This window comes from Schistosoma haematobium, chromosome 1 (assembly GCF_000699445.3).
Source record: "Schistosoma haematobium chromosome 1, whole genome shotgun sequence".
Lineage (NCBI taxonomy): Eukaryota > Metazoa > Platyhelminthes > Trematoda > Strigeidida > Schistosomatidae > Schistosoma > Schistosoma haematobium.
In genome coordinates this window covers 22,890,992-22,918,329 of record NC_067196.1, presented here as the reverse complement: position 1 = coordinate 22,918,329, position 27,338 = coordinate 22,890,992, and the positions used below count along the sequence as shown (strand labels likewise).

Below are 27,338 nucleotides of genomic sequence, written 5' to 3'. Positions count from 1 at the left end.
CTTTTTTAATAGTCAAGTAAAATATGATATTCTTTAAATTTCTAGGTTCTAAAAAAGTGAGACCAGTTTTTTCAGTTTGCAGGTAAGCTACTTTTCAAATAATCACATGACTAAAAAACAAACCAATTTCTATAGACAAGTTCGTCACATGAATCCCTATCGATTCAGATGGATGGAACATGTATTACGTACGTCTATCCACTGCCTACTACTATACACTGTGATGCTTGGTGCAGGGGTAGGTTGTCTAAATCAAGACATGACATCAGTTCATGGAAACATTGAGTCATGTTAATTAGATTCAAACTACATTGTTTAGGTCTACACACTTATCGTAATCAGTAATTAGAGACATTGAATAACATGGCTCAAAACCATTCACAATGACATAAGTGCATTCACACTTTTTCCTCTCTTACAAATTCCTTAAAAACTTTTATTTCACTAATTCATATCTCTTTCTCAAATCATATCTTTAATGTCTACCTTTTACTGTAAACAATATTACTTTTGCTATGTTTACTACTATGATATTTGTCTTGATAGTTTAATTTCTCGATGTTAATGAGATGTGACAACATGAATTGATCTAAACACCTATGAGACTTCATACTACATATAACTAACTGAAACTTTAGTCCAAAAATTATTCATCAATTTTAAGTGTAATATACGTATATGCTTTATATGAGGTTTATCGATTTTTATCTTATATAAACACAAATTAAAGGGTTAAAATAATAATATTTTAGTAAACTATCTCATTTTCTATTGATTATTCATTAAAACAACAATATTAGACCATTATTATGTAAGAAGTTTGATTGACTCTATGAGTAGTTTCTTTCTAGAAACTAAGCCATCATTATTAATTAGTTAGTTAGTCGATATTTATATAATTTGTAACCACATGATATAAAATGATACTATAATAGTAATAGTGATTGTCTACTTTTATAAATAAAAAGAATAATAAAATACATTTGTATAATTCAGAAAAGCATATTCTATTAGAAATAACAACATGGAAAAATGAACATTTAAGTAAGAGGATTAAAAAAGACGATTGAGTAGTAAATAATCTCGATTTTTACCCGTTAAAACGAAGGTAGAAAACTTTATTTACTTGTTTTGTAGGGTATAAACACTAATGGTTTACTTCATGATATTCACGAAGTTCAATTAGGAAGTCGTGATTAGGAGAGTTTAAATGTGTATTAAGTGAAATAACTTTTACCAATGACGTCGGACAATCGTCACGCTAAATATCAAATTGATTGAATCTAGAATTGTATCATTGGATAATTGTACAATGGTTTTGATGGTTAAGCGCTCATTGAGAGGCCTAGATGTCTTGCACTCGATGTTTCAACAGGTCGTTGATGTGCACTACTAAAGCATCCCATCCTACAGTGAAACAACTGCCAAAGTGGTGCTTTAACTGAGATCATTATTTGACGCATGCAACCTAAAGAAACACTAATTAAATGATTAAATATATTATGTAAAAACTAAAACCTTCATTTATCAAGAGAATGTTTGATTTAGGTAATGTTTCATCGGATAATAGATAAGTGACGAAGACATGAACGAACATTCATATGTGCCGTATGTAGTCTTGGAAATCTCTAGAGTCGAAGCGATAGCATGAAGCTATAAATTCATGTTTGTTTAAGACAGATTATCCTATTCATATTTATATGATTACTGAAGACTTGTCTAGTGAGAATATAATATTGTGGGATATAGATATTTACTTTTCTATAAAAAGTAACATTATTTGTGTTATTGGTGATGTTTCAGTTATGTTGTTCAGTGTCCGAGTCTAAAATACAAGCTTCCTACAAGCAAACCATGATAGCTACTTGCGTGAGAAAACCGAGATGACTAAAACCGAATCAAGAATACATATACTCATCCGCAAACACACCATTTTCGGCTAGATAATACAAGCATATTACCAACCATTGGTGTCTTTCCTACGAAATGAAGCTTAATCTTGACCAATAGCATTCATTTATGTCTTGGCCTACATCAGATTGACCCAGCCTATCAGTTTCATAATCTTGGTATTAAATTAAGTAGTCATCCTCATTTTGAACAGTAACCATATATCCTGATTTATGTATGGGGTTCGAAAAACGAACGATTATATGTTCTGATTAGTTTGAAGAAGAAATTCGATATGAATGACATACAGAGATACTTTGGATTTTATTTATTATGGTTTAATCCTTTGAGCATCCGGCTCTAACTAGTAGAGCTAAATAAATTTTTAGTCGGAATAGTTCAATTTATTTTAAGTGTAACTGAATTGGCTGGTGTATACCATTTATTAAATGGACTTGCTATCAATCATCTGCCTACCAGTCGACAGAAATTGAACTCTTGAAAAATGTATTGTAGTGCAATATCTTCGAGATAATCCTTATGCTTCGTATATCACTCGTCTTGATAACCCTCAGTAGATAAATCCCAAAGGTCTATAAATTTAACAAGAAAATACAAAGCCAATGAACAAGGTTTATTCTTGCACAGCACTCACTATAAATATCGACAGATAAAGACGTTCTGGTTAGGAGCCACGGCTGAACAGGTTGAATGATATTACATAAAATAAGGAAAACTGGTTTATTTGCATTCTGTATTCTCTGTTTTCCTAAAACTTACCTGCTCAATATTGTTCTTCACTCCTCATTCTTCCCTTTCATATGCTCCTTTAGAAACACAATACTCATATTCAGATTCTCATTGTTTTCTTGATCTTGTGCTTCTCACGCTGTTGATGAGTGCTGGACAGAAGCATATTTGCATCACGCTCCAAGTTGATGATCAATAACTGAGAAAATCACTTATCACATCTAGAAAACTGGTTAGTGAGACATTCGGAATGATTCAACGAGAGTATCCTTTTTTTAGCAAAGTAGAGGTTTTGCTAACTACTGTCAATTAACTCAATCAAATCAACTGTTTACAACATCATAAAAGGAGCTGAGTTTATTCAAACCATTCACACCACTATTTTCTCTTCTCTCATTTGTTTAGTCTTCAAAAACGAATTTTATATGACTCGTGATACATGCTCTTTTTTAGAGTTATCAATAAAATCAATCGATAAATCCTACCTTAAAAACAAATAGCAATATAAAGATGTTGAAAAGAACTACTAACCTATAAAATGACCATAAGCAATAACACTGTATCTCATAACCAAAGTCAAGTGATAAATTAACTCGACTAATCAACTCGAAATATTTCTATAGTGAAAATATCATGAGAGTATCAAATTACAAATATAAATAGTATGAATCATTTCTTACTATCACTGGAATACAATAGTTATATGAAACGAAATCAACAGCCAATAAATAACAAAGCTGGAGAAGTTTGTCAACTGTATCCATCCACTAGATTATTGCAATTTGATCAGGTAGTTCGATCATAACGCACATAATAGCGTGAAGAACTTTTAAATTTAATATGAATAGAAAAATCAAACTCGTCTATATAAAAACCATCGTAATCAAGAATCGATCCAGTCAATCATTGTTATTGATAATCTACAAAGCGATACAAATTGGCTAGGTAATTTCCCTGTTTCAGAATATGTGTATTTGATTATAACGGACATGAATATACGTAATAAACGGAGATAAAAGCTGATAATTTTAAGAAACACTTAACTCAATCGTAGCTATTACCTTTACATGGTAATCCGAATTAGTTGTGGCGATGACTTAATTGAGCTACACTGTCTGGAATACTTGTTATTTGACGTTTTAACTTGACAGGATGATCGTTTGGATAGAAATAACACCAGAATCAGCGAAACCTAGATCCAAGGGTGATTATACTATTATTGCGGTGCATGCTACTTATGTTGACAGACATAAGTAGTATGTAACACTAATTAGAAGTGGAATATCTGGCAGCAGAAGATTGAATTGAAGAGAACAGGGATGTACAGTGAGCAATTGTAATAACAACAGAGTTGAAAGAATCATGGAGCACATAAAAGACAACTGAAGGAAGGCGTGCAAATAATGTATTTAATGTTTGGTTTTATTATTCTATGAACACATTGCGATTTTGAACTGAATCATAAGCTGGTTGTCAACACAATCTTCGTTCACTACACTATTGTATTTGGGGGGTATTGATAGTAAGGTATCCCTTACAGATAACCAATACCCACTCCACTTCCACTATGAATTCTTTCCATCTGTCTTCCACACGTACCATCAGTGTTCACGATTCTGGATCAAGAAATATCACTTTGTCCACTGAGACAGCTATCCAAACTACACTTGAGAGCCTTATGTTTGAGTCCTATTTTAAATCAAACAACAGGTTTCTTTAGCTGAGATTCTGAGTCGACGTTTGCTTCGCTCCATATATCCAAATGCAGGATATAACCTTCTTCGATTCACTAAATGTTCTTAACACTGAGCCAGCAATACAAATAGCATGGTGGTAAGATTGATTCACCGTAGGATACTGGGTAAGTCTTTTCCACAAGTATTAAATCTGCATTCGAGTTTCATGATGAAAGTCGACCATCTATCATCAAAGTCACATTGTGTTAGGAATTACCAAGGATGTATTACATAGTATAGGGACAAATAAAATTATCAGTTCTAGATTACAAGAAAACAATCAAAATCCTCTATTGTTCTATTGACTGAGAGATGGCTAAATGTAAGATGTTTAATCCCCACTTTTTCTGTTACCCAAAATATTTTATCGAATGATCCAACTATTGACACCAATAGTAAAATATCGACGCGTTCATTTTCTGGGTAACAAACTTAATAACAATTGTTTGGACAGTGTGTTACGATTTAATTAGTGACCACACTATCGATTACGGTAGTTGAAATATATTTTAAATTAACTCGTTTGGTGGCTTCTAAAACCATACAATGTATGTTAACACCAATTAAAATGATTATTTTTATTAATTAGGAACGTTGGTTATATCCCAACAATGAAATATTTACGTTATAATTCAGATTATCACAGGATTATAATGAGCATATGACTGATTGAGTATGAGTAACTCAGATTTAGCCGAAACAATTTTGAGGCAACTGATATACAAAGTAAAACTTGGACAGTAATATAAAATAATAAGATGCTTAATTTACAATATTTGACAATTTATATATTAGTTGGACATCCTAACAAAGGACAAATCAGTGTATTCGAGTCGAACATTGGACGAAGCCTGATAAGAAAACTAATCAAATGCGTAACCAAAAAAATACTGCGTGGAGTGAAGTTATAAGTTTACTACCACCATTTTGTTCAAATCATTTCTACAGTTGTCCTGTGAACAGCACAATTCACTATGTTATCTGTTCATATATAAGGTAAGCTACAACAAAAATTCACACAGTAGTGGTTTAAACATTAACTAGTTACCACAAGGACTGATGGTCCTGGACTCGAAACTCTGTGGGATATCCAGAGTTGGAAAGTCGCACAGTAAGATAAAACGATTATTCAGTACTTCATGGTTTTCAATGGATATCTAACTAAGATCACTTCATGATGTAAACCATGATGACCAATAGTCTCCATAGATCTTCTACACTAATAATAGTTATACAGCTTAGTGGTAATTTCAAGAAGTAAGTCCCAACGTTCTAATGAAAAAACGTGACCAGTAGAGTTGAAGCACGTCAGTTACCCATCGATGACAACGGAGAACAATTACACAATATTGTGAGTTGATTGCAGTTAGAAACCTAAAACATTGAATGCCGACTCACTGGTCTTAACGTTAAGTCCTTCACACGAGGATTAAATATCCTGGGTTCAACTCCCGAAGGCTTTGTGAGTGCGCATTGTTGAGAAGTTCGATACAAAGACGAAACCAGTGTACAGCATCTGTTGGTTTCCAACAGTTGTTTAACTAGGGTGTAGACTGTAAGTCAGTAGAAACTGTTGAACAAAAATCAATTACAGAAAGAAAACAACGGATAATATTTATAATTACTATCAAAGAACTAACTAGTAAACAAACAAACGAACAAAAAAACGCAACTAACCAAAGGAATAAAAAGGAACTATTCATGTACATATACATAGTTTGTAAATGGTCAGAAATAAGGTTACTTAAGTATTATTAGTGACAGTGGCCGTCATAAGTTTTGCTTTTTCACTGATAAACTTCAGAAACAAGAAAGTGACACAGAGAAAAAGGAAGAAATTGAAGTAATCTGACAACGGACAATAAAACAAATATACATACAGTTCGAACAAAGAAAGGTAGGAGAGTAACTATTAGAAAAAAATATCCCGGAGAAAAACGAATATCACCAACTAAATTAACAAATGAGAATGCGTTACAGACAAGATTTATTAACAAACAAGTGGTGTGAGAAATGTATTAAAGTGTACGTTTTTGTTTATCATTAAGTATGACGTCCGAAGGGATTATTAAGGTTGTTATAGTAGGATAACAAAGTAAATTATACATACATTTTCATTTGCACTGATGCGAATAAGTCTAGCAAGTGTATTATTGATCACATAATACTAATAATTCAGTACCGGTTCAAGACATAAGAACTGGTTATTTTGGTCAATATGAATGAGATCACATCACTTCATTTTGTGTGTTACTTACCGCTACTCTTTTTATTATACCTGCTACGACTATACTTGATTTAAAACAGCAGTTACTAGTAAGTTAGTTGATGTGGAGGAGGCTAGACATAGGAAAAAGGCATTCATAGTAGAGAGAGTATGCTTAAATGGATAACAAAGTTCCAATGATTTCTTAAGAAGATATAATAGAAACGAATAAAAACTGAAAAGAAAAAAATAAGAGACGTAGATTAATACGTTCAAAACACTAAAAACTGGTTTTCATATGTGCATGTTCGGCAGTAGCAGTAGTATTAGTGGTAAAGGAAAAATTGTAGGAGTTAGAAACTAACGACAAGTGTGTGTGGAGGTGGGAGGGAAATGCTAAGCCACAGAAACTGATTTTCAAAAATTATGAAATATAGCACAGCATATTGTGAATGAACAGGTACTTCAAAATGACGGTAAAATTAAAACCTATGTAACGTTTTGGATATTTATCTTGTTATTTGTTCAACTATTGACTCATATCATTATCATCATTTGGTAAGATGCAGTACAAAGCACAGAACTAAGGGTATGCAGTATAGTATCCCGTATATCAAATGTGATTGCGGCAGGAGTGGGTAGGTGTATGTACGGAGAAATGTAAACAAAAATTTTTATTATCATCAGTTAATAAGTATCGTGTTGTTTATCATACACGAAAGAAAAAAACGACCTAGGAGGAATCGAAAGGTTACATTTCTTTACAAGTAGTTTAGTTTACGACATGTGTGTTTATAGTGAAAATATGTCAACCAGGACAAAACTGATCGAAAGACAAGTAGAAACTATTTTATAGACAAAATACAGTTCCCAATTGTTGTATCGTCTCGCTGAATGCGTTAATTATAATAAAACAATGAAGAAGCATATGATACACCCACACACAAAACACATGAGGAGAGTAGTTGTTATTTGAGCAGTGGACGCATTCATTAATATGGACAAGAAAATATCTCAAAAAACAGAAACCTCATCAGGTATTGAGTAAATATTTGTAACCATAATCTTTTTATTCTCAGAAGATTTGTGCATATAATTGAAGTAGTGTTTAAACTCGTTGTAAGTAATATGTGCCTGTGCCGTCTATACACAAACAGTAAACGTAATAAGCAACCAAATAGTAAATACATGTGCTTGAGTTAATTTTAATTTATCAATGAAAATATTGTGTGCATTATTTGTGTAAAAGAAAATTAAGGAACAATAGTTATATATATATATAAGCATAAAAGTTTGAAATTGTATTGAAATATGATGAAATACCATTTGTTAGTAAGTTTGTTATTTATCGTTCTTTCCTCCAGACAGTTCTATGCTACGCACATACTATGATAAGCATTTATGGAAGCATGTATTATTATTGACAACGAACATAGTGATCATGGTATACGAGCAGGCAATCTGGCTTGATTGCCAGCAGTGTTTACACCTTGATATTGATATTTAGCCTTCTTTTCAGATGGTTTAAGTATCTAAAGTAAATAGATAGCCATAAGGCAAGCAAAAGAAAAACAGAGAATAGTAAACTAATCAGTCAGTCCCATCGAAACGATAATAATATACATTATGCTTTACACTAAAGGTGAAGCTTAATTAGACAGCCGTTAAAACCGGTGAGTACTGAACATTTATTTCCTGCTAGCCTAGTACTAGGACGAGACTACTTAGCAGTGTGCAACCACGACCTAATTAAGGATCAATCTCAGTAGTTACCTTCAGATCACAAAGTTAGCATCCGATTGTTTACCCTCTTTACTGCTGCTAATAATAATGAACTGACCACTGACTAATCCCGAGATGTATTTCCCGGAGTACTAGTGATGAGCTGTGACTAGTGTTCAGCCATATCAAGTGCGAAGTAGTTGCCTACTAATATCATGAATCAACTGGAGTTAGGAATGTTAATCAGTGGATACCGGTTCAGTGGTCCAAATGTAAAGCCTCATCAGAAAGAATCGAAGTTCCCAGTTTCGAACTCAAGCAAGGTTGTGTCTCTTGGTTTTTAATATATATATATATATATAATGAAAACTCGATTTCTAGAATATAAAAGAAAATAACTGTTAATCAGAATATTATTTGTAGCCTTAAGGTCAGAAATAACTACATAATAAATAATCAATTAACATTACTGTGGTAAGTTTCATATCACTTCATATTGAATAATACAATAACTAATATTTATCTCATGTTAACGAAGCTATCCTAGAAAGGCCAACTTTCTTCATATATCTAAAGTCAGTCGTACATGGAATGATAAAGTCACGGACTGGTTGATCAAGCTTTATGTGGGGAAGGCTCCCAGTGAACTCAAGAAAGTTCTGGAATAACCGAAGGCATTCCATCCAATCATCGTTTGGAAGGACATTCAAGAATTTCGACGTGTAGCCTCCAGACTGGATACATGCTACAAACCACTACTTGAGGGTTGGGTGACTGTAATGATGGTTTCGCCTTCACTAAAAACTATAGATACCCGAGTGTTTTGCACCATATTTGACACTGGTTGGAATAAGATTTCTTTCCACTCATCTTTTGTCTTCTAACTTGACACTCGTAGGGTCCAAGCGTTCGAGTGATTAGGTTGTACATGGCATATCAAGACTTCAAGTTAGAGATATAACACTTGATTATAATTAATTGTTACTTCAGAATTTTATAACGGGATATTTGGCGATTTACGGGTGATGCGATGATCATGTTTCAATAGGTGGATTTCACAGCCTCAGTGACTAACTTATACACACATAGGTTGGACAGGACAAAACGAGTCCCTATGATCACTGAAGAGATCTCATCAGTAATTAAACTATCGAGGCTAATATCGGTGAAGTGTTACAGATTTTCTTAACTACACCTGTATAATTGAGATAGCACATCATACAGTTACCAGAACCTACACTATACGAAATCCGACCAGGACATCTTATCTTAATTTTCTAATCGATAAAACTTAATGAAATATTATAATTTCTACAAATTATCTTTTATATGAAAATTTCGAAACCATTTTATTTTTTAAATGTTAATTAGGTAGTAAGTTCGATAACTTACTGGTCAGTGTATGAATATAAACTTTTGGTGACTAAATTCAGTATACAATTTATTCAACAACTTACAGATTTATAAACTCGACTTTGAGAGGTTAATTTCAGAAAATAATAACTTACGATATGATTTTGTGTCCAAACCAAAAAAGAGTGGTAGGGCTTTAACATTTGAACCTTCAATTAATTGGTTTAAAGTCAAGTTTTTTTTGTTTAACCACCTAAGTAGTCAACGTGAAGGGCACTACCACACTTACCAAAGCAATTTTTGCAGCAGCTCATACAAACTTTAATTGATAACACGTAGATAAAAAACCAAACGATGTTGCTATCCGAATATCTACTAATGCTACTATCTTTATAATATGGGGTTTAAGCTGAATTTGGACAAGATCAGTATTCTCTTGATAAGTAACATTAAAGTATAAGTACATAGAGATACATCTTATTCATTATGGATTGAGAAAGTCCACAGGATAAGTTAACATATATTATTATTATAAGTTTATATTATCATAATGTGAATAATCAATAAGGCACTATATATAACACGTGTCCACGAACGAAACATCCACTTGTAATACTAATTGCAGCAAACAAATATATTTATCATCATCTTGCCCATTTGAAAAAAAAACAACAAAATATTAAACAAACGATTATTGTTTTGCTAAACAGAGATCAATAGCACACATAAGCGCGTATGTATACACCAGAGGCACTGCACTACAATCAGATGACTGAATGCAAAATTAGTGTGATATATATAAAGTATGCACATATTAGTGCCACGTAAGGAATAAGATGAAAGATTTTCTACAAACCTTTAAGATTAGTAATCTATGTTGGAACAAAAATCCACACACAAATTGACTATGTCCTAGTTTCGTAATCAGGCAGAGGAATAAAGAAAAAACATACCTATTTACATATATAAGTATTGATTGAGTAAGGAGAAATGGATATATAAACGAAATGATGGTGAAAAATAAGAACATTTATACTGGTGGTTAACATGGTGATATTTTAGTTAAGAGTATACTATCTTCATACCTATATTTTCAGTATAATCGGCTAACAAATAAATGTACAAGTATAATAAGTCCATTACATGAAATTAAATTGATATTATGAATGATTGAGTCAGTCAATCAATCATAATCAACGCAGAATCTAGCACAGATGTGAAATGCTTCAACTCGACATACCACACTAGAAAGATGACATGAAACTAACAAGATAAATTACAAAATAGTCGGAATAATGGAATAGCAATGATAATAAGAAAAACTAAGTATTCAGAATATATAGTTCTCGGGAAGACAGGATAAAAAGGTGTGATATGAAGGAATACTGGAACTAAAGACGTAGAGGGAATGGATCTGGTTCATTATGATCGATTCTCAGATACGTTAACCAAAGTCTTCAACCATTGGTTACAATAACCACGCAGACACCAATTAAGTGGTTTGGTATCAACGAACATAGCTCAGACCAACAGTCGATGACTTCATGGATTAATGCCATGTTTTGACTTGCTTGCCCTTAGCTTCCAACTTACTCCTAAAGTAGCATATTTGCCTATCATCAAAAATATGTACACGGTACACCAGTTTGTTTTATATTGGCTTCAAAGTTATAAAAGGTACATGAGATATATGTAGGTTAACCCATTATATTCAAACACAGATGAAATTGCTTCTAGGCACTGGTCTAGTGTGATAAATCTATTGAGTGAGATTAAGAGTATATGTAGAATATTATTAAACAAAGTTGATAAATCGGTTAGTGAGACCGTACATCTCCAGATTTAATAGGTTATTATATGAGATACACCACCGATCGATGACAGAAAAGTGCTGCGCTGCTAAATTCAGAATGAAACGGGAAAATGCTACAGGAGGCAACATAACAAATAGCATTCCTTATCATTTGGTTTCTTTTCTGCGGATTATTACCAATTCTATGTGTCAAGGTATTAATAATACAATGACAGATTTTAAGGATTGGTTTACCATCCAATAAAAATCATATGCTTATATTCTTTTCAATTTTCCTAAAAAGGCTGAACTGAATAAAATAAACTCATTAGTCAGGCACGTTGGTGTGTATGAGGCATACTCTAAAAGTGAAGGCTAATGATACTACCCGGTTGCCCAGACCGCATTAAATGGAGTGGAGTTCATACCTAGGACTTAGTGGCCGAAAGTCGAATATCTTGATCACTAAGCCACCACTTCACAATCTGCCTTAGTTGTAAACTTAACAAGTAACTTAGATAGTAAGAAATATGAACATCTATTCTATATCTTATATTTAACGAGTGACAGAATCAGTACCTAGTATGTGAGTCTATTTCTTATGTAAGTATAATGTGGACTAACCAAGTTGACTGTATAGTATGTTCATTCAGTAGCATACCATCGGGATTACTTATGAAACTTCTAAGATTTGCCGGATATTCTAAAAGATGGGTTCTTCACAATTGTATTTACATTACTTGCCATCTGTATAAGGCTCATTTGAGTTACCTTTATGTAACATTATTTGAAACTATTTCTTTATTGTAAATGATTCAGAATATATATATTAGTCGAGGTTAGGTGACAAAACACTCATTTTTCCAGTTAAACAGAATTCAAAAACAAGACAAATTATTACTTTTACGATTATGAGATACTATCAGAGTAGTAGTATATGAACAAAAAGATAAAGATACTTACCTGAAATGAACATGTTAAATTCTCATCTACAGACATCATACCACCGGCATTATCAAATTCACCGCAATAATTTGGTGCAGAAAATAAGGTTACTAACTGACGACGACAGAAAAATTCAAAACCATCTTCAACTACTTGATGCGCTCGACAAATTAAATCCATATCATGTCGGTTGAGAAACTTAGTAACTACATCTGGACCGAATGTGAAACTCACACCACGATCATTTTCAGCCCAACCATTAACATCTTTATCAGGATCTGACCATAAAATATCGCATAAAAGTCCTAAAAAAAGTGCGTAGTACAAAAATTAGAATTAATTAGTTAATGAGTGAAATATGACAGATTAATACATTTCAACAAGATAAATCTTAAAACATTGCTACAGTATGTTAGGACTATCGAGTGATGTTGGAGTTATATGCAGGATACTAGGTATGGATAAGAAACTGGTTGATAAGGCTATGAATCTTTATCAACTGAGGTAGTTAAGAAATGTATCAGGTTTGCTTAACCACAGCCAACCTTAACGTCGGATGCCAGTAGGTGTAGGAGTACGTTGAGAGAGGTGACCAATCCAAGGCGTGGTACCAAACTCACTGTTGAACTGAAACTTTAAGTAAGTGTAGACTACTTCAGTAGGGTTCTCGCGATTATCGTAACAAATGTTAGAGATGTGTTGGTGGCATTGCTTAGAACCAGTCACAATAAAATAGACATACTTAAGCTGTCTTAAAATACGTACAATTTCGATTCCGTGAATTCATTTTCTCCTCTGAAATTGTATACTATTTTCTATTATCACTAATACAGTTACTATTTCTACTATTCAGGTGCACATCTTGATGATTTCATCTTTCTACACAAACGTGATGTGGCAACTTGAACCGATGCAAATATATTGCTCATGATTGACATAAAGACAAAAACATCATCGCTATTAGCACAAAGCGCTAAAATATCATTTTTAAGTAAACGTTAAAAACTTTATCGAAATATTTCGAACCACTAACTAAAGTCGAACTAAAGTACCAAAAATTCATTTAAGCGTTGTATTATAACTACCAAAAAAGGTATTGGATAATGCAGTTATAAAAAGTAGGAAAAAATCCAAATAGAATGATTTAATAAATCAATAAAGTGCTAAGGAAAATAATTGCTTCACTTATTTAATTCTGTCAATCATAAAAAAGCAGAACTTGGGCACGTACGTGGATCGCCTGAAGTTCTTACACGATATCACCAGAGAAATATGAATACGAAATTAGTAGAAATAGGAGTATTGGTGATAGTAGAAAACACTATGCATGATTCGAGAACAAAGGTTGAATTCTCTGAATAAAAAGCATAAAAATCTTGAAACTTGAGATCTAGGTATAAACAAAGGAGTGGATTTGTGTCATTCTGACAGATTCTGAACTATGTCGTAAAGCTTGTCCAACCATTGGTCACAAAAATCATATGGATTCAAACCAGGTAGCCTACACCTACCCTATATAGATCAGAAGAACAGTTAATGACTTTATGGACTGACGCCATGCTTCGTTTAGGCAGTTCATAGCTTTCTTACAACCTTTTAATGACAGCATTAAGGTAGGCCATAGTTGGGCATATGTAACCCGTATCCCAACTACCCTGGTCTGTTTCATAAAAACTTTCCAACAGTTGGGTGATTATGTGTACCCGGAGGTTTAACGGCTGAGCGAAGATGTAAATCAACCAAAACTAAAGATAACATAATATTATCTTTTTAGTTCCAGAGATTACATTTAGGTTATTTCATGAGTTTTATTTGTCTATCAGTAAGGATTATTTATGAAAACCAGTAATGAAAACAATAATTATTTAGACTGGCTTCAAAACATTTGTTCATTAGAAATCGAACTTTTTCAGTATACAGGTGTGATAAAGAAAAGTATGAGCAAATACTTGACAAAACAAACATCGAAAATAAGTTATATTTGCAAAACTCAACAGGTTAAGCTGAAACATCTAATTGATACTTTGATGTATGGTGATATGTTAAACAGATATGCATTGTTTTTAAATACACTTTGTATTATCAATATTGTAGAACTGTTAGCAGGATATAGATTGGATTAATGCAGGTTCCATGAAGAATAGTGTTGAATCACGCTAACTGGCCATTTCTTAGCCAATCAGCCGTAGCAGATAAATGGAAAACTCTAGAATCTTCTCGTGTAGAATAATAAATATACTAACGTTTTTGGTGCTGTGATTGTTACTCCCATTAAACTAGGGTTATTTGAAATATAATTTCTCCTCTGATCAAATTTATTCGGATTTGGCGACTAGTCAAGTGAAGTAGTGTCCGAAGGAAGCTAAGCAATAAGACTAGCTAGGTTGTATGAAAAGAGATATTAACAAGAATTATTGAAAACTTCAATTTACAAAAAAAGATAACTAGTCTGTTTCAAAAACAAAATAATGTTCATCTGCACCTGACTTATAGCACCGCTAACACTCATATAATCAAGTGGAAAAAATCAACAACAAATCAGTAATGGTTCTACCACTACTACTCTACATGCATAACACATAATAACAAACCTGTATCAGGAATATCTGACGGTCTCATGATACGTCGTATTTGATCCATATTTTGCAAATCTGGAGATAATCCTGACACCATGCAGTGTGATGTAAGGGAGACAAAGATGAAGAAATATATATATAACGTATTAACTAAACAGAATCAGTTAGATAAAAAACAAACTAACGAATTGAATAAACTATAAAAAGAATAGATAATATTTAAAAAGGTGAACTTATCGGGTTAATAAAACAATATCTCAAGTGTCTGAGAATTTCGATATAGAGGACAACCAGTCGTCTATGAATACCTTTGTAAATTTTCATAGACGCTGAGAAACACTTAAGTTATATTTGGTCAACGAATACTTATGGTAAAATTCTGAAAGGAAGTACTCTGAGTTCTTACTTAATCTAACTTAAAAATTATCACTACATCCAGCATAATTTTTAATTATCAATAGAGTTATGGAGATTGTCAAACTCTATCGATATCACAAACCGATCAAACTTAAGTAACCACTGAAAACCCGAAAGTACTGAGGGGTCGTTTCGTACTGATAGGGGAAATCTCAGCAGTACGCATGCACACCATAGTAGTCGAATTTCTTCGAGATAATTCTTATGCCTCGTATATCACTCGTCTTGATAACCCTCAGTAGATAACTCCTAAAGGTCTAAAAAATTTAACAAGACAACACAGAGCCATGAACACGTTTATTCTTGCACAGCACCCACTACTAACTGCCTTCTCGCGGCAGGGATGTGGTTTACGAAATTGAGAGGACGGAAAGCGAATGTCCGGCGCTTTAGCCAGGTCGATGGACACGGAGGGTTCACCTAGGGGAGTTGGAAATTCCTGATTCCAAACCAATGGTACACATGGGCTCCAGGATCCTGAGGAAACGTATGGCATACGAACCAATTATTGGTTACCGGCTACCATGGAACTGAATCACCTGACGTTGCTCCACTGCCTTGTGGATCAGACCTTTAAGTCGAAGGCTCCGGGTGTAGCTCCCTAAGAAAACCACCTGCTTCGGTCTGGGCACCCGGGCAGTATTGCAGCCCACATACAAACCAAGTGACTTGTGTGGCGCATATGTATTCGGTGCTCCTTTGTACCAATGTTTGTGTGTTCAAATAAATAATTCTTGCAAAGCACACATCACAAAGCTACAAACACACAAAACCAATACGAACAGAAATGTTAACGTGAATTAATGCGGACGAACGAATGAGTGCAACTTAAGGGCCACATATCTATCAGCAAGCGAATGAGACACGAGTGATTTGATCAGCTAACATTCAAGCTGGTAAGATGGATGAATATGTGTGTAGGCTGTAACATGTGATCAAGCATACATGACCGCGTAAACATAACGATAACAATAATAATAATAAAGCAAAGATATCAACGTACTGTCACTGACTGAATGATACTGTTTGCTAAATGAGTTAATTGAAAGCCTTAATAATACTCAATATATAAAATTTAACTATAAGTGAAATACCATACTACCCGACCCTAGTTAAATGGTCTAGAGGTTAAGCGGTTGAGAGAAGGACCGAAGGTCCTGGGTTCGGTTCTCGGTGGTAGTTTCGTGAATGCACACTGCAGAGGAGTCCCGTATTAGGGAAACGAGCAATCAGTGTTTCCAGCTTGTGAATGATTACCCAACTTACACTGGATGATGATATCAATGATTATTATTTTACGGCTTGCAAGGTCATCCACAAGATCTTGAAGTAGACCCCTAATTTTATAGCTGCTGTTTCGTTTATTTGGCAGTCCAGGTTTGCCAGACCAGTGAGTGTGTTTTCTGACAATGACCCTTGCTCTCATCTAATTCCCTTATTTACCTTATATTCAGTTATTTTGTTGCACAGTCGATAGAAATGGTTGACCAAATTCACAACATATATGCCGATTCAGTTTATTCCGTTGAACTTTTTCCCTATTCTCAGTCTTTTCGCCCAATTAGCTGGTTTGGTTCACGTATAGGATGATTGGGTATCACTGTCAGACTCGGACAATGTACGCCATAATATAAAATTTTAGATCCAATCTAAACAATTTACAAAAAAGAACCTACCACCATGGCAACAAAATATTTTTGAATCTACAATTGCAGCGATTGGTAAACAGTTAAAACAATCAGTGAACGTTTTCCATAATCGAACACTGAAACGCCGTTTACCTGGAAAGTTAGAAAAAACGTTTATGTTAGTCGAAATATGCAACATATTGTATCATAATCTTAAAATAGTGTTTACTGTGCTAATATATCATTTGAACCATGGATTCCACTAATTTGGAGTTTGGATAACAGGATAGTTGCATAATCAGCCATTATGCATAACAGCGTGGCACAAAGTCGAGTGGGACGAATTCTTAGAGGGCAAGCTTTTTCAAGAATTAGATTGAAAAAAGGATTAAACTACGCTTATATATATGATTTGAGGATGTTTGCATCGAGAATCTTCAAATGAATCATTAATAGTAACTGGTGATCCGTACTTAATTTTCTCCAGCCTAATTAATTGTCATTAATGATTGTCTTTACGATCAACTGTTTGCTACCTCTGACAACACAATGAAATTGAGCCTAATGATCGTGTATAACCTACATTTTTGGACTTAAGATCCTCAGACAAAAATAATAGCGATGGCTTATTTTACAACAGCTTTCGATCTCCCGCTCTCTCCTCCTACGACTACTTAAGTTTAAGCAACCAAGTAGTACCATTGGTGCTGAGGTGTTCCAATGTATTCTTCCGAAAAGTTTACAGGGAGCCATAAGACGCTAGGAAACATTTTATCCAATCAGAGTTGAATAGGAGCCTCTCAGAAACATCTAGGAGGCGAAGAGTCATGTGCCATATTTCTGATTGGATATTTACCTGTCGCTACTATATTTAGGATGGTTCCAGTGGCTTCCACAAGCCCAAGGTCGGCTGTAATACGACATACCCTCTTTTTTCTGTACATAAACTAACCTTGGAGTAAAGCGTCCTTTACACACTTCGCACCTTTTTTCTTGCGTTCAAGTTGCCTTGCAGATTTAGTTACTATTACACTTTTATTACAGAAGGACTTAAGCATTAATGGTCTAACAAATGGACACTACGAACAAAATTTAATGTAATGACCATAATGAAGAGAACTATAACTGAATAGTAGCGGTTCTATTTCTATGTACGTTTTCCATCTATTGTTAAAATAAGTAACGATAAAATCTGTGTAACTTTAAACCATCTGGAGCATATACAAGATATTATAAAGTTATAAGTTCAAAGCAATGACAGGAGAATTATAGAAAAGCTGTCTATCCGACCAGTTCACTGTTGATGGCACACAATTGTCATAGCTATCTCTAAACATTCTACTAGTTACTTTAGAAACGAATTTCTTTCGCACATACTAAATTACTGGATCACAATATGTAAAAGAATCGGAAGATATTTCGAGTTCTGAAATTGATTGATTATAAATTCCTAACTGTTTAAGCTAATGCAGATGAACGGTCAATACAAAAAAGCATATAAAAAGGTTTTAGGTGCCGGGAATTACCATTCGTTTATGCAAAAAAGCCGATCTAGATACATCAAACCTTTGGTTATGTACATGAGCGATCTGTAAACTATATACCGGAATGTATATCGGATTCCAAAAAAACGTATATCCTCAGTGTTCTATTGATTAGTGATGCATTTCTGACTGCTTTCACACTCTAGTAGAGGGATCACTAAAATCCTTATGAGACGCTTCCTTTTCTCAACTTAACGGTGAACAACGAATAGTATTTGAGACTTGAGTAAACAGAAGATCTGCAGTTTTTGTGCTTGTCTACTAAGTTGCGACAGTCTTCAGTTGACAGTATACCAGTTAACGAAAACTAACGAAGTATAACTACTATCTATGATCACTTAGTTGAAATCCCAATTTTTAATCTATTAGTTGATAACGTCGTGAATAAAAGCCATCATATTAGACAAACCTTATTTATAGATGGTGAGTAATGTTTGATGTCTTAGTCGACCTAAATTCGGCAATAAAAATCACAGCATTTACTAACATCAAGTTAAAAAGTTTACCTGAATAATAACGTTGTACGAAATTATAAACGCGAGACTGACTTGTGAAAGATTAGCGGAAATCAGACTATGAATGATTGTAAGATGTTACAGTTTATGTTAAGCAAAAATATCTACCCAACCTAATAACAAGTGACAGATAGTAAAGACAACGTAACGACTAGAAAAATGAAAATACTGTGCGAGTACTCATTTTCGAATGTAATGAAATATATATGAACATTCTACATCAAGTAACCATTAAGAATAATATACAAATGAAAAATGTCACTAGTCTGAAACATGACCGTAAACAGTATAACTTGACAGAAACCCCTTTAAACTCTATTGCTATCAACTTAGCGGTACTGCCAAGTTTTTCAGGGCTAAACGGAATAATGTTTTGAAGAAATTTGTTTGAAATGCCAGTAAAATCCAACTATCGATAGTCAATGAGAATAAACATTTCATGTACTATGAAAAAACTTTGGTCCTTAAACCCATAAATTGCTGCAGTTACAACATATATAAACGCTATGAAATGAGATATAACATAAATAATGCATTAAACGTCAAGGAATACAAAGTACTTATTGATCATTGTCACTTACATTCATCATAAAATCCATATATCCGATTAATAGCAGCACATTCATGATTCCCACGAAGAAGGAAAAAGTTTTCTGGATGCTTAATTTTATACGCAAGTAGAAGGCAAATAGTTTCTAAGCTCTGCTTGCCTCTGTCCACATAATCTCCAAGAAACAGGTAGTTAGATTCTGGAGGAAAACCACCGTATTCGAAAAGACGTAATAAGTCTGTGTATTGGCCGTGAATATCACCTGCAGAAATGCGCATAGACATTAATTTACAACAAACAGGTAAAACAAAAGATGTATGAATTTGTGCGTAATGAAACAAGCCAGAAATATTGTTTGCATACATGTTTACAACTGCATTTGAGAAAATTGTATCCCTGTTCCGCTTACTACGAATTAAAGTTGCAATAGTATTAATAGCTTTTCATATCTTAAAATCAACCACTTGATTGGCGTCGCACAAAGTTACGAGAGCGAGACGGAATTTACCGGATGGGGATGCAGCTTCCGAACTTTATATTGCTCTGACAACCCAGGACTACCATTACCGAATATTAATGCATAAAATCTACCATGATCTGCTGCTTCACTAAGATCATAGCTCGTACCTTGACTTAGTGGTCAAGCTTGTACAGATATTAGAAATCTGAGTTAGTGAAAATATTTTTGAAAAATATGAGACAATGATCCAATCTCAACCCAGGAGACTAGAATGATGGGTAGACTACTTTGAAGGACAGTTTAGCTGCTGTATAGCTACCCTTGAATCGGATATCCGCATAGGCCCTCCAACTCCTAAAGTAAAAAAGGCATAGCTAGTCTAAAGCGAGGAATAGCAATAAGCAATGATGGACTAGCCTCAGAGATCTTTAAGAATAGTGGTCCAGTTCTGGCTACTAGATTTACTGATATCGTAGATAGTCTGGGAACTGGACGTAATCCTACTTGGCTGACCTCGGTCGCTGGTCGTCCCAGTCCCAGATGATATAGTTGTTTGGTGAGGATGCGGAGAAAACGTGGTTTTCTAATTGCCGACAGCAACAATGGAAATATGTTTGGTATGCATTTCTCTCGCTCTAAAGGTAAAACGTTGCTTTATGACTAGTCTGCGTTAACGCTTGAATTATTTATTTATTATTATTTATTTGAACACATAAATATTGGCACAAGAGGGCACCAAATATATATGCGCCACACAAAACAATGAGAATTCGAAGAGAAAAAAACAATAACGAACAGACTAGTGTATGGTAGTGTAATAATAATAATAATAATAATAATAATAATAATAATAATAATAATAATGGGGGAAACGGAAAGGTACAATCGCAAGAAGTCTTTCAGTTAAGGAAGAAACAACCACTTTTTTATGAAGAAAGCAAAAGAAGGTTACAGCACGATCGCCACTGGCTTCTATTCTGAGCCACATCTGATAACGCCTCTAGCCACTGTGTTGCACCATCTCTAGGACCCCAGCCAGGGAGTCGTGAAGGACGAACAGAAGCCAGCTCTTTGCAGCTTTCCTTCATACCACTATACCATGTCATACACTGATCCCTCCTACGCTTTTTCCAACCAGTCCCAGAGTCGGCAAATAATGCAAGACGTGGAATTCTCTGGGACGACATTCATAGAACATGTCCAAGCCACCAAAGTCTGTTTCAAGATGGCGGCACCAATTGCACTATCATCTCTGTGCCCGAACACACGATGCCGAACCTCTGCATTACTAACATGGTGTTGCCACTGAATGTCAGCAATCCTTCGGAGACAGCGATGATAAAACACAGTCGTCTAATATCCTCAACTCGGAGAGGCCAGGTTTTACAAGCATAAAGCAGAACTGCTCTCACCGACGCTTTGTAGATCCGACCTTTTACAACCAGACTAACATCACGAAAGCGCCAAAGATGGCCCAGATGGGCATAAGCCGTTCTGGCTTTCACTATACGTGCATTGATCTCATCACCCACGCCACCACCAGCACTTATGCAGCTACCCAGAGACACGAACTTCTCGACTACTTCTATCTGCTCACCATCCAGGGTGAGTACAGGATTAGAATCCTGCCAGTCTTGTAGAAGTACTTTGCACTTCGAAGGTGCGAAGCACATACTTATTGACACTGATTGCCAACTGATTAAGTGCAAATTGTATGGCTTGGGCATTATCACACGGTAAGACAATATCATCCGCATACTCAAGGTCGAGAAGTCTTTCACCAGGCAACAGATCCACACCGCCATTACTTACACCCATCAGAGCTGTTTCCAGAATGTCATCGATGGCAAAGTTGAGGAGGAATGGCGAGATTGGGCAACCCTGGTCTAACCCAACTGCTTGAATGGAACAATGGAGAAAGGTGGTTGTATACCCTCACTCTACCCGAGGTGTTTATGTATAGGGCCTTTAAGATGTTAATAAACTTCTCAGGCACACCCTTCCTCAATAGACAATCCCAGAGAACAGTCCTATCCAACGAATCGAAGGCAGCCCTGATGTCAAGAAACACTACGATTGTTGGCCTGTGATAAGTATGACGGTGTTCTATCATTTGGTGGAGGGTGAAGATATGATCAATACATCCTCGACCTGAACGAAAACCATCCTGCTCCTCGCGAGTCAATCTTTCTAGGGTTTTGAACAACCTACGAAGTATGACGGAAGCCAATAGCTTGAACGCAATCGGCAGTAGACTTATCCCCCGATAGTTGTTACAGGAACGACGTGAACACTTTTTAAAGATAGGGACAACTATCGACTCATTCCATGACGTTGGTACTCTCTCTAGCTCCCAGACCTTTGTAAACAACGTCGTCAGTTCATTAGCTAAAAAGTCACCACCATCTTTAAAAAGGACCGGAGGTAAGTCATCTGGGCCCGGTGATTTGCAGCGTTTCAAGAGTTGGAGTTCCTTGCGGACTTCCGCTCATTAGCACGCTTCGACCACCAGGCTTCTCGGTCCTTACGCAAGCTTTGCCCGATTTCATTACGTAACAACCTTCGTTTATGGTCAAACTCACGGTCACCCGGAGTAGACCGACGGGCTTCAATGAGTTGTAAGGAACCAGAAGAAACCCAGTGCTTAAAAGCGGGACGTTTCGCAAACCCACAACTGACTGTTCCCGCCATTTTCATGGCGTCATGCAATTGTAACCAATGCTCATCTATACTTTTCGGTGGAATGGTAGCTAGCCTAGAGGCTAGCTCGGTTCGATACTTACTTGCAACAGAAGTTGCAACCAGCTTGCTAATATCAATCCGTTGATGGCGGTCACTTCGTTGGCCACCGAGAAGGTAAGATTGGCGCAGACCAAGGCATGATCAGAGTCCAGATAGGTACTCCGAAAGGAGCGGCAGTCTTGTACCCAACCACGCCAGCGGTAGCTGATCGCAATGTGATCAATCTGAGTCCAGGCTTGAGATGCAGATGGAGGACGTCAGGTGGTACATTGGCTATGACTGTACCGAAAGTCAGTGCTAGCCAGAAACAGGTTGTGGTCTGTGCACAGTTGCAGTAGACGGTCCCCGTTATCTGTCGTGCGACCAACAAGTCTCCATCGGCCACCTAAACAACTCTCTTCTGTGCCTAGACGCCCGACCAGAGCACTCAAGTCTCCGGCTAGTCCTACAATATCTGTCGAAAGCACTTTCTGGAGAACAGTTAACTGGTGGTAGAATTTATCCTTGATTGCGTCCGGGCTGCAATCTGTTGGGGCATAGGTGGAGATGACGAAAAGACATTGTTTCTCACGCCGATTTCTTCTTACTTTGATGGAGCTTTCTAATCTAACAACACATAACCGACTGTTAATGGGGATCCAATCGATTAGTGCTGCTTCAGCTCAAGCGCTTAGTGCGACACCAACGCCAGCAAGACCAGACGAAGTTTCCACAGGGTCCCCGGATAAACGCGCGTAAAACGAGCTTTTTGAAGCGACAGATGGAGAGCGAATTCGTAGTACTTCATCAGAGTCTTGAATACGGGTCTCGGATAGACAACAAACATCGATATTAAGACTTTCCAAAGACATAGCCAGCCCTATCTGTTGTCCGACCTGCATAAATGTGCGAACGTTGAAGGCAGTCAGTTTGAATGGTGTACGTTGTTTCAGAAAAGCTGCTTCAGTATTCGTATTTGGTGGTAGCATACAATTTTCAACCAGGCAGTGACTCGAGGACGTTTAGATAGAACCGAGTTTCCACCATAGTCGAGCTGCTGTATAAGTCGAAAAATAAGGATACATAAAGTGGGAATAAAAGGGATTGAATAAATGACGTAGTAAATAATAATAATAATAATAATAATAATAATAATATGAATTGTTTGACTGTAAATCGAAGCGGAAATAGAGTTTTCAGTGAATACCATCATTTTCATTATCATTATATTTGTGTGTGGACTGTGATACTGCCCGGGTGCCCAAACCGAACCAAGTGGTTTTCTTAGGGGGCCTCACCCGGAGCCTTTGACCTAAAGGTCTGACCCACAAGGCAGTGGAGCATCGTGAGTAGATGCAACTCCATGGTAGCCGGTGACCAACGATTGGTTCATACGCCATTTGTTCCCTCAGGATACTGGAGCCCATGTGCACTATTGGTTTGCGATCCAGTTAAAGCACCGGACATTCGCTTTTCATCCTCTCATTTTCGTAAACAACACCCCTGCCACGAGAAGGCAGTGAGTAGGAATTCCCTGGCAGAGGCTGCATACGCGTGGCCGTGTGAGAGCATTTCGAGAGGAATTAATGAGCCATAACAACCTAATGGACTGGTGTCTGACGAAATATTGAGACCAACTTAGGAAGTCCGGTTGGCTTGTACTAACTTACATCACGTTTGACATAGGCGAGATTTGTCTGACAACCAAAGGGCTAGTTGTCATGAAGCAGTCCGCTCCATTCAATTGTATGGCCGTGAAATACGGTTTTTAAAAATGGAGTATATTCGTAAATTACTAGTATTCCATCACGGGTGTTTTCGAGCCTTTGCTCGTATGTTTTGAGACCATCAAGTTAGCAATTCTGAGGTCAGACGCAGAGTATTGAATAAATACGAGAAACTGTTTGGCAAGGTCGTGAATCCTTGTTGACTGAGATGGTTGGGACATGTGTTTCGTTTTTTCCTCCACTACCTACCCCACACACGCTATGATAGCTGGTAGAATAGGTTAGAACCAAGACATTATTCCAAGACATAAGTCCATGAAGACAGAAACTACTACCACTTCTACTCTGGGATTCATCTAACGGTGCCAATGAGGCATGGGAACTTGAGTTGATTTACACAGGTGCCAGGTTCCATGTAGCGTATGACTGGCTAACTGGCAGTCAGATGAAGTTTGGACTAACGGGAAAATGAAAGTGCGCCATTGGAAAAAATATTGTCTAGTTTAGGAAATACAGACCTACGGGGAAACAATGTAAAACTGATTGTGAAGAACTATCTGTTAACAATAAATGCCACTACATATCTTCATATTACGCTCACAAACGTGGAGACACGTAGACGGAGATGGATCTGGCTGAAATGTTATTCCTACTAAAAACATAATCAAAACCTCCGAACCTGCTATATCAATGGGACTTGTAAAATATGGACAAATCTAGGTTATCGAAATTCGCGGAGTTGAGTTCTTCCAACCAAGCCGATATGGTGTTCAGAACAAAGCATAACGATTTATTAGTTCACTATTAACATAATAATTAGGTAATTCGTTACATTCATTAAACCAATGATAGTAAGCTTTGAACAATACATAAAACAGGGCGAAGAGTAAAATAAAACAGTTCAGAACTCTTGAGTAAAATACATTGATATGGGGGTTTAACTAAGACCTTGGAATATGCACTTGTTAAATCAGTTATGGACTAAAATTGACATAATGTAATGGAAATGAGCGATCAAAGAATGCCGAAACACCAAGCACTTACAATCGATGCTTGACCTGAATTAAGTTATGGAATCAACCATGAGAATCATAAGGGGAGATAAGAGATACTCAAAATAATGACGGTTGTAATGAGTCATAGATCATAATTTATTGCGAAGTAGCTGGTTTGGATAGAGTGGTTTCATAACTGCTAAGACTCCCTACCGAAAAACTTACCGCAAATTTTCAAAGGAGCTTGTAATTCCAACAGAATAGGTTGTGATAAGAAAATTTGTCGTGAAGTAACACATAGATATCGGACTTCTTCTTCCTTCATATTTACAGTAGTCCCGGGTCTGGATGATCGGACTGAACGTGAAATGAGGATGCTCAAGAGAACTTACCCTCCAGAAGCCTACTAATAAGCTCATCTACGTCTACTTCTGATGTCATAAATAGAGAAATACTACAAGAAGGAAACTTTTAAAATCCCTGGAGTCCCGCAAACTAAGGTCACAACATAATCGACACGATTAAAAGAAACAGTAACGGAAAAAGTATTGTAAACTAGAACACGTCAAACCAAAACGATATTTTTCGCTTTGAAAATACTCATAATAAATTTCATAGCACTAATATAAACTGGATAATGGAAGAACGGGAAACCATCCCACCTTCAATCAAACATCATTACCCCATCATTATTCTAAAAATTTAGAAGGCACATGTATATAGTTCATACTAACTTTGGTCTGAGTCAGTTGCGTCCAAATAACCAGACATTAACAGGTTAATAGCATAAACATAAGAAACTAGTATAACTGATAAAACCCACCCACGGATACCAATATTCTTCTTCAGACTTTTGTTAGTGTCCATGAACTGATACTGCTTAAGAAAACAGTCACACGACTAGAAGAATTCAGTACTTGGCAAGAATTAGGAATATCTTTGAGATGACGATTCTACTAGTTGAACTAACATAGTCATAATCTTCAGAAGACGGTTATCCTAGTTTTTGGCGGGTGATTTATGGATTTTGGATACTACCAAAGTCTTAGGACGAAAAGTCCTAATCAAGCACATAGCCAATCATGCCGTTTCCTAGTACTCAAAGCTATTCAGCAACGAATCCTCTATCTGTAGTCAATGTTGTTATGCATCACTATCACAACGTGTGCACTCGTGAAAACATAGCTTCAAGAACTTTAAATAAAAGTGACAGTCGATATGCTTTCGCGATAGATTCGAAGATTATCAGACGCCTGAACGATGCTCCAGAATACATTCTCTATTGGTTGACAGTACTGATAACGATGGAAAGTGTATATCTGGCCACCGTTAACGATTATAAACGTATAGAAATCCATGAGGTTATTAGTTTCCCTACATTTATGACGTAATTGTCATTACGGAAGTTTTCAACAATATCTTCAAAAAAATCTTGACTCAGCTGGCTTCAAGTCCTTATAACTGTGGAAGATATTTCAGGAATTTTCAAATTAGAAACTATAGTTTCTCAAAATTCAATTTACTAGTGAGACTTAGTAATGTGGCTCGGATCTCTCACTGTTTTATCAATAATATATTCGGAATCCTTATTTTTTCTTCGTGCATACCTTGCCAATTTCTTTGTTGCAGGTTTGTGAGAATACTAGCAACTCTATCTGAATTTTTTGATTCCACAAACGTAAAAACTAAAATCTTACTATGAAATATCGAATTGTCTGAATGAGTCAACTTGCACGGTTTCTTCAGACAGAATACAGACGCCTAGGTTAGTTATCTACTAGAAGACCAAGAAAGAAATGGTGTGGTAAATT

At 35.9% G+C, this 27,338-nt stretch overlaps 1 protein-coding gene across 2 annotated transcripts; it reads right to left on the bottom strand.

Moving 5' to 3' along the window:
* Positions 1 to 932: 932 nt before the first annotated feature.
* Positions 933 to 26,663, bottom strand: GSP1_1 (GTP-binding nuclear protein gsp1/Ran). 2 transcript variants are annotated; one of them, XM_051213305.1, is made up of 8 exons: positions 25,920 to 26,663; positions 25,753 to 25,884; positions 19,656 to 19,886; positions 17,064 to 17,168; positions 14,986 to 15,057; positions 12,413 to 12,699; positions 5,775 to 8,114; positions 933 to 3,560 (listed from the first exon to the last, which is right to left on the bottom strand). In XM_051213305.1, exons 1-7 carry the CDS (start codon positions 25,966 to 25,968, stop codon positions 8,022 to 8,024), a joined length of 969 nt encoding a protein of 322 aa, XP_051073442.1. In that variant the 5' UTR covers positions 25,969 to 26,663; the 3' UTR covers positions 933 to 3,560; positions 5,775 to 8,021. The 2 variants fall into 2 exon arrangements, with proteins under 2 accessions (XP_051073442.1, XP_051073443.1); XM_051213306.1 differs by lacking the exons at positions 19,656 to 19,886; positions 25,753 to 25,884; positions 25,920 to 26,663 and having other exon boundaries at positions 3,702 to 10,569; positions 14,986 to 18,418.
* Between the last annotated feature and the right edge of the window lie 675 nt (positions 26,664 to 27,338).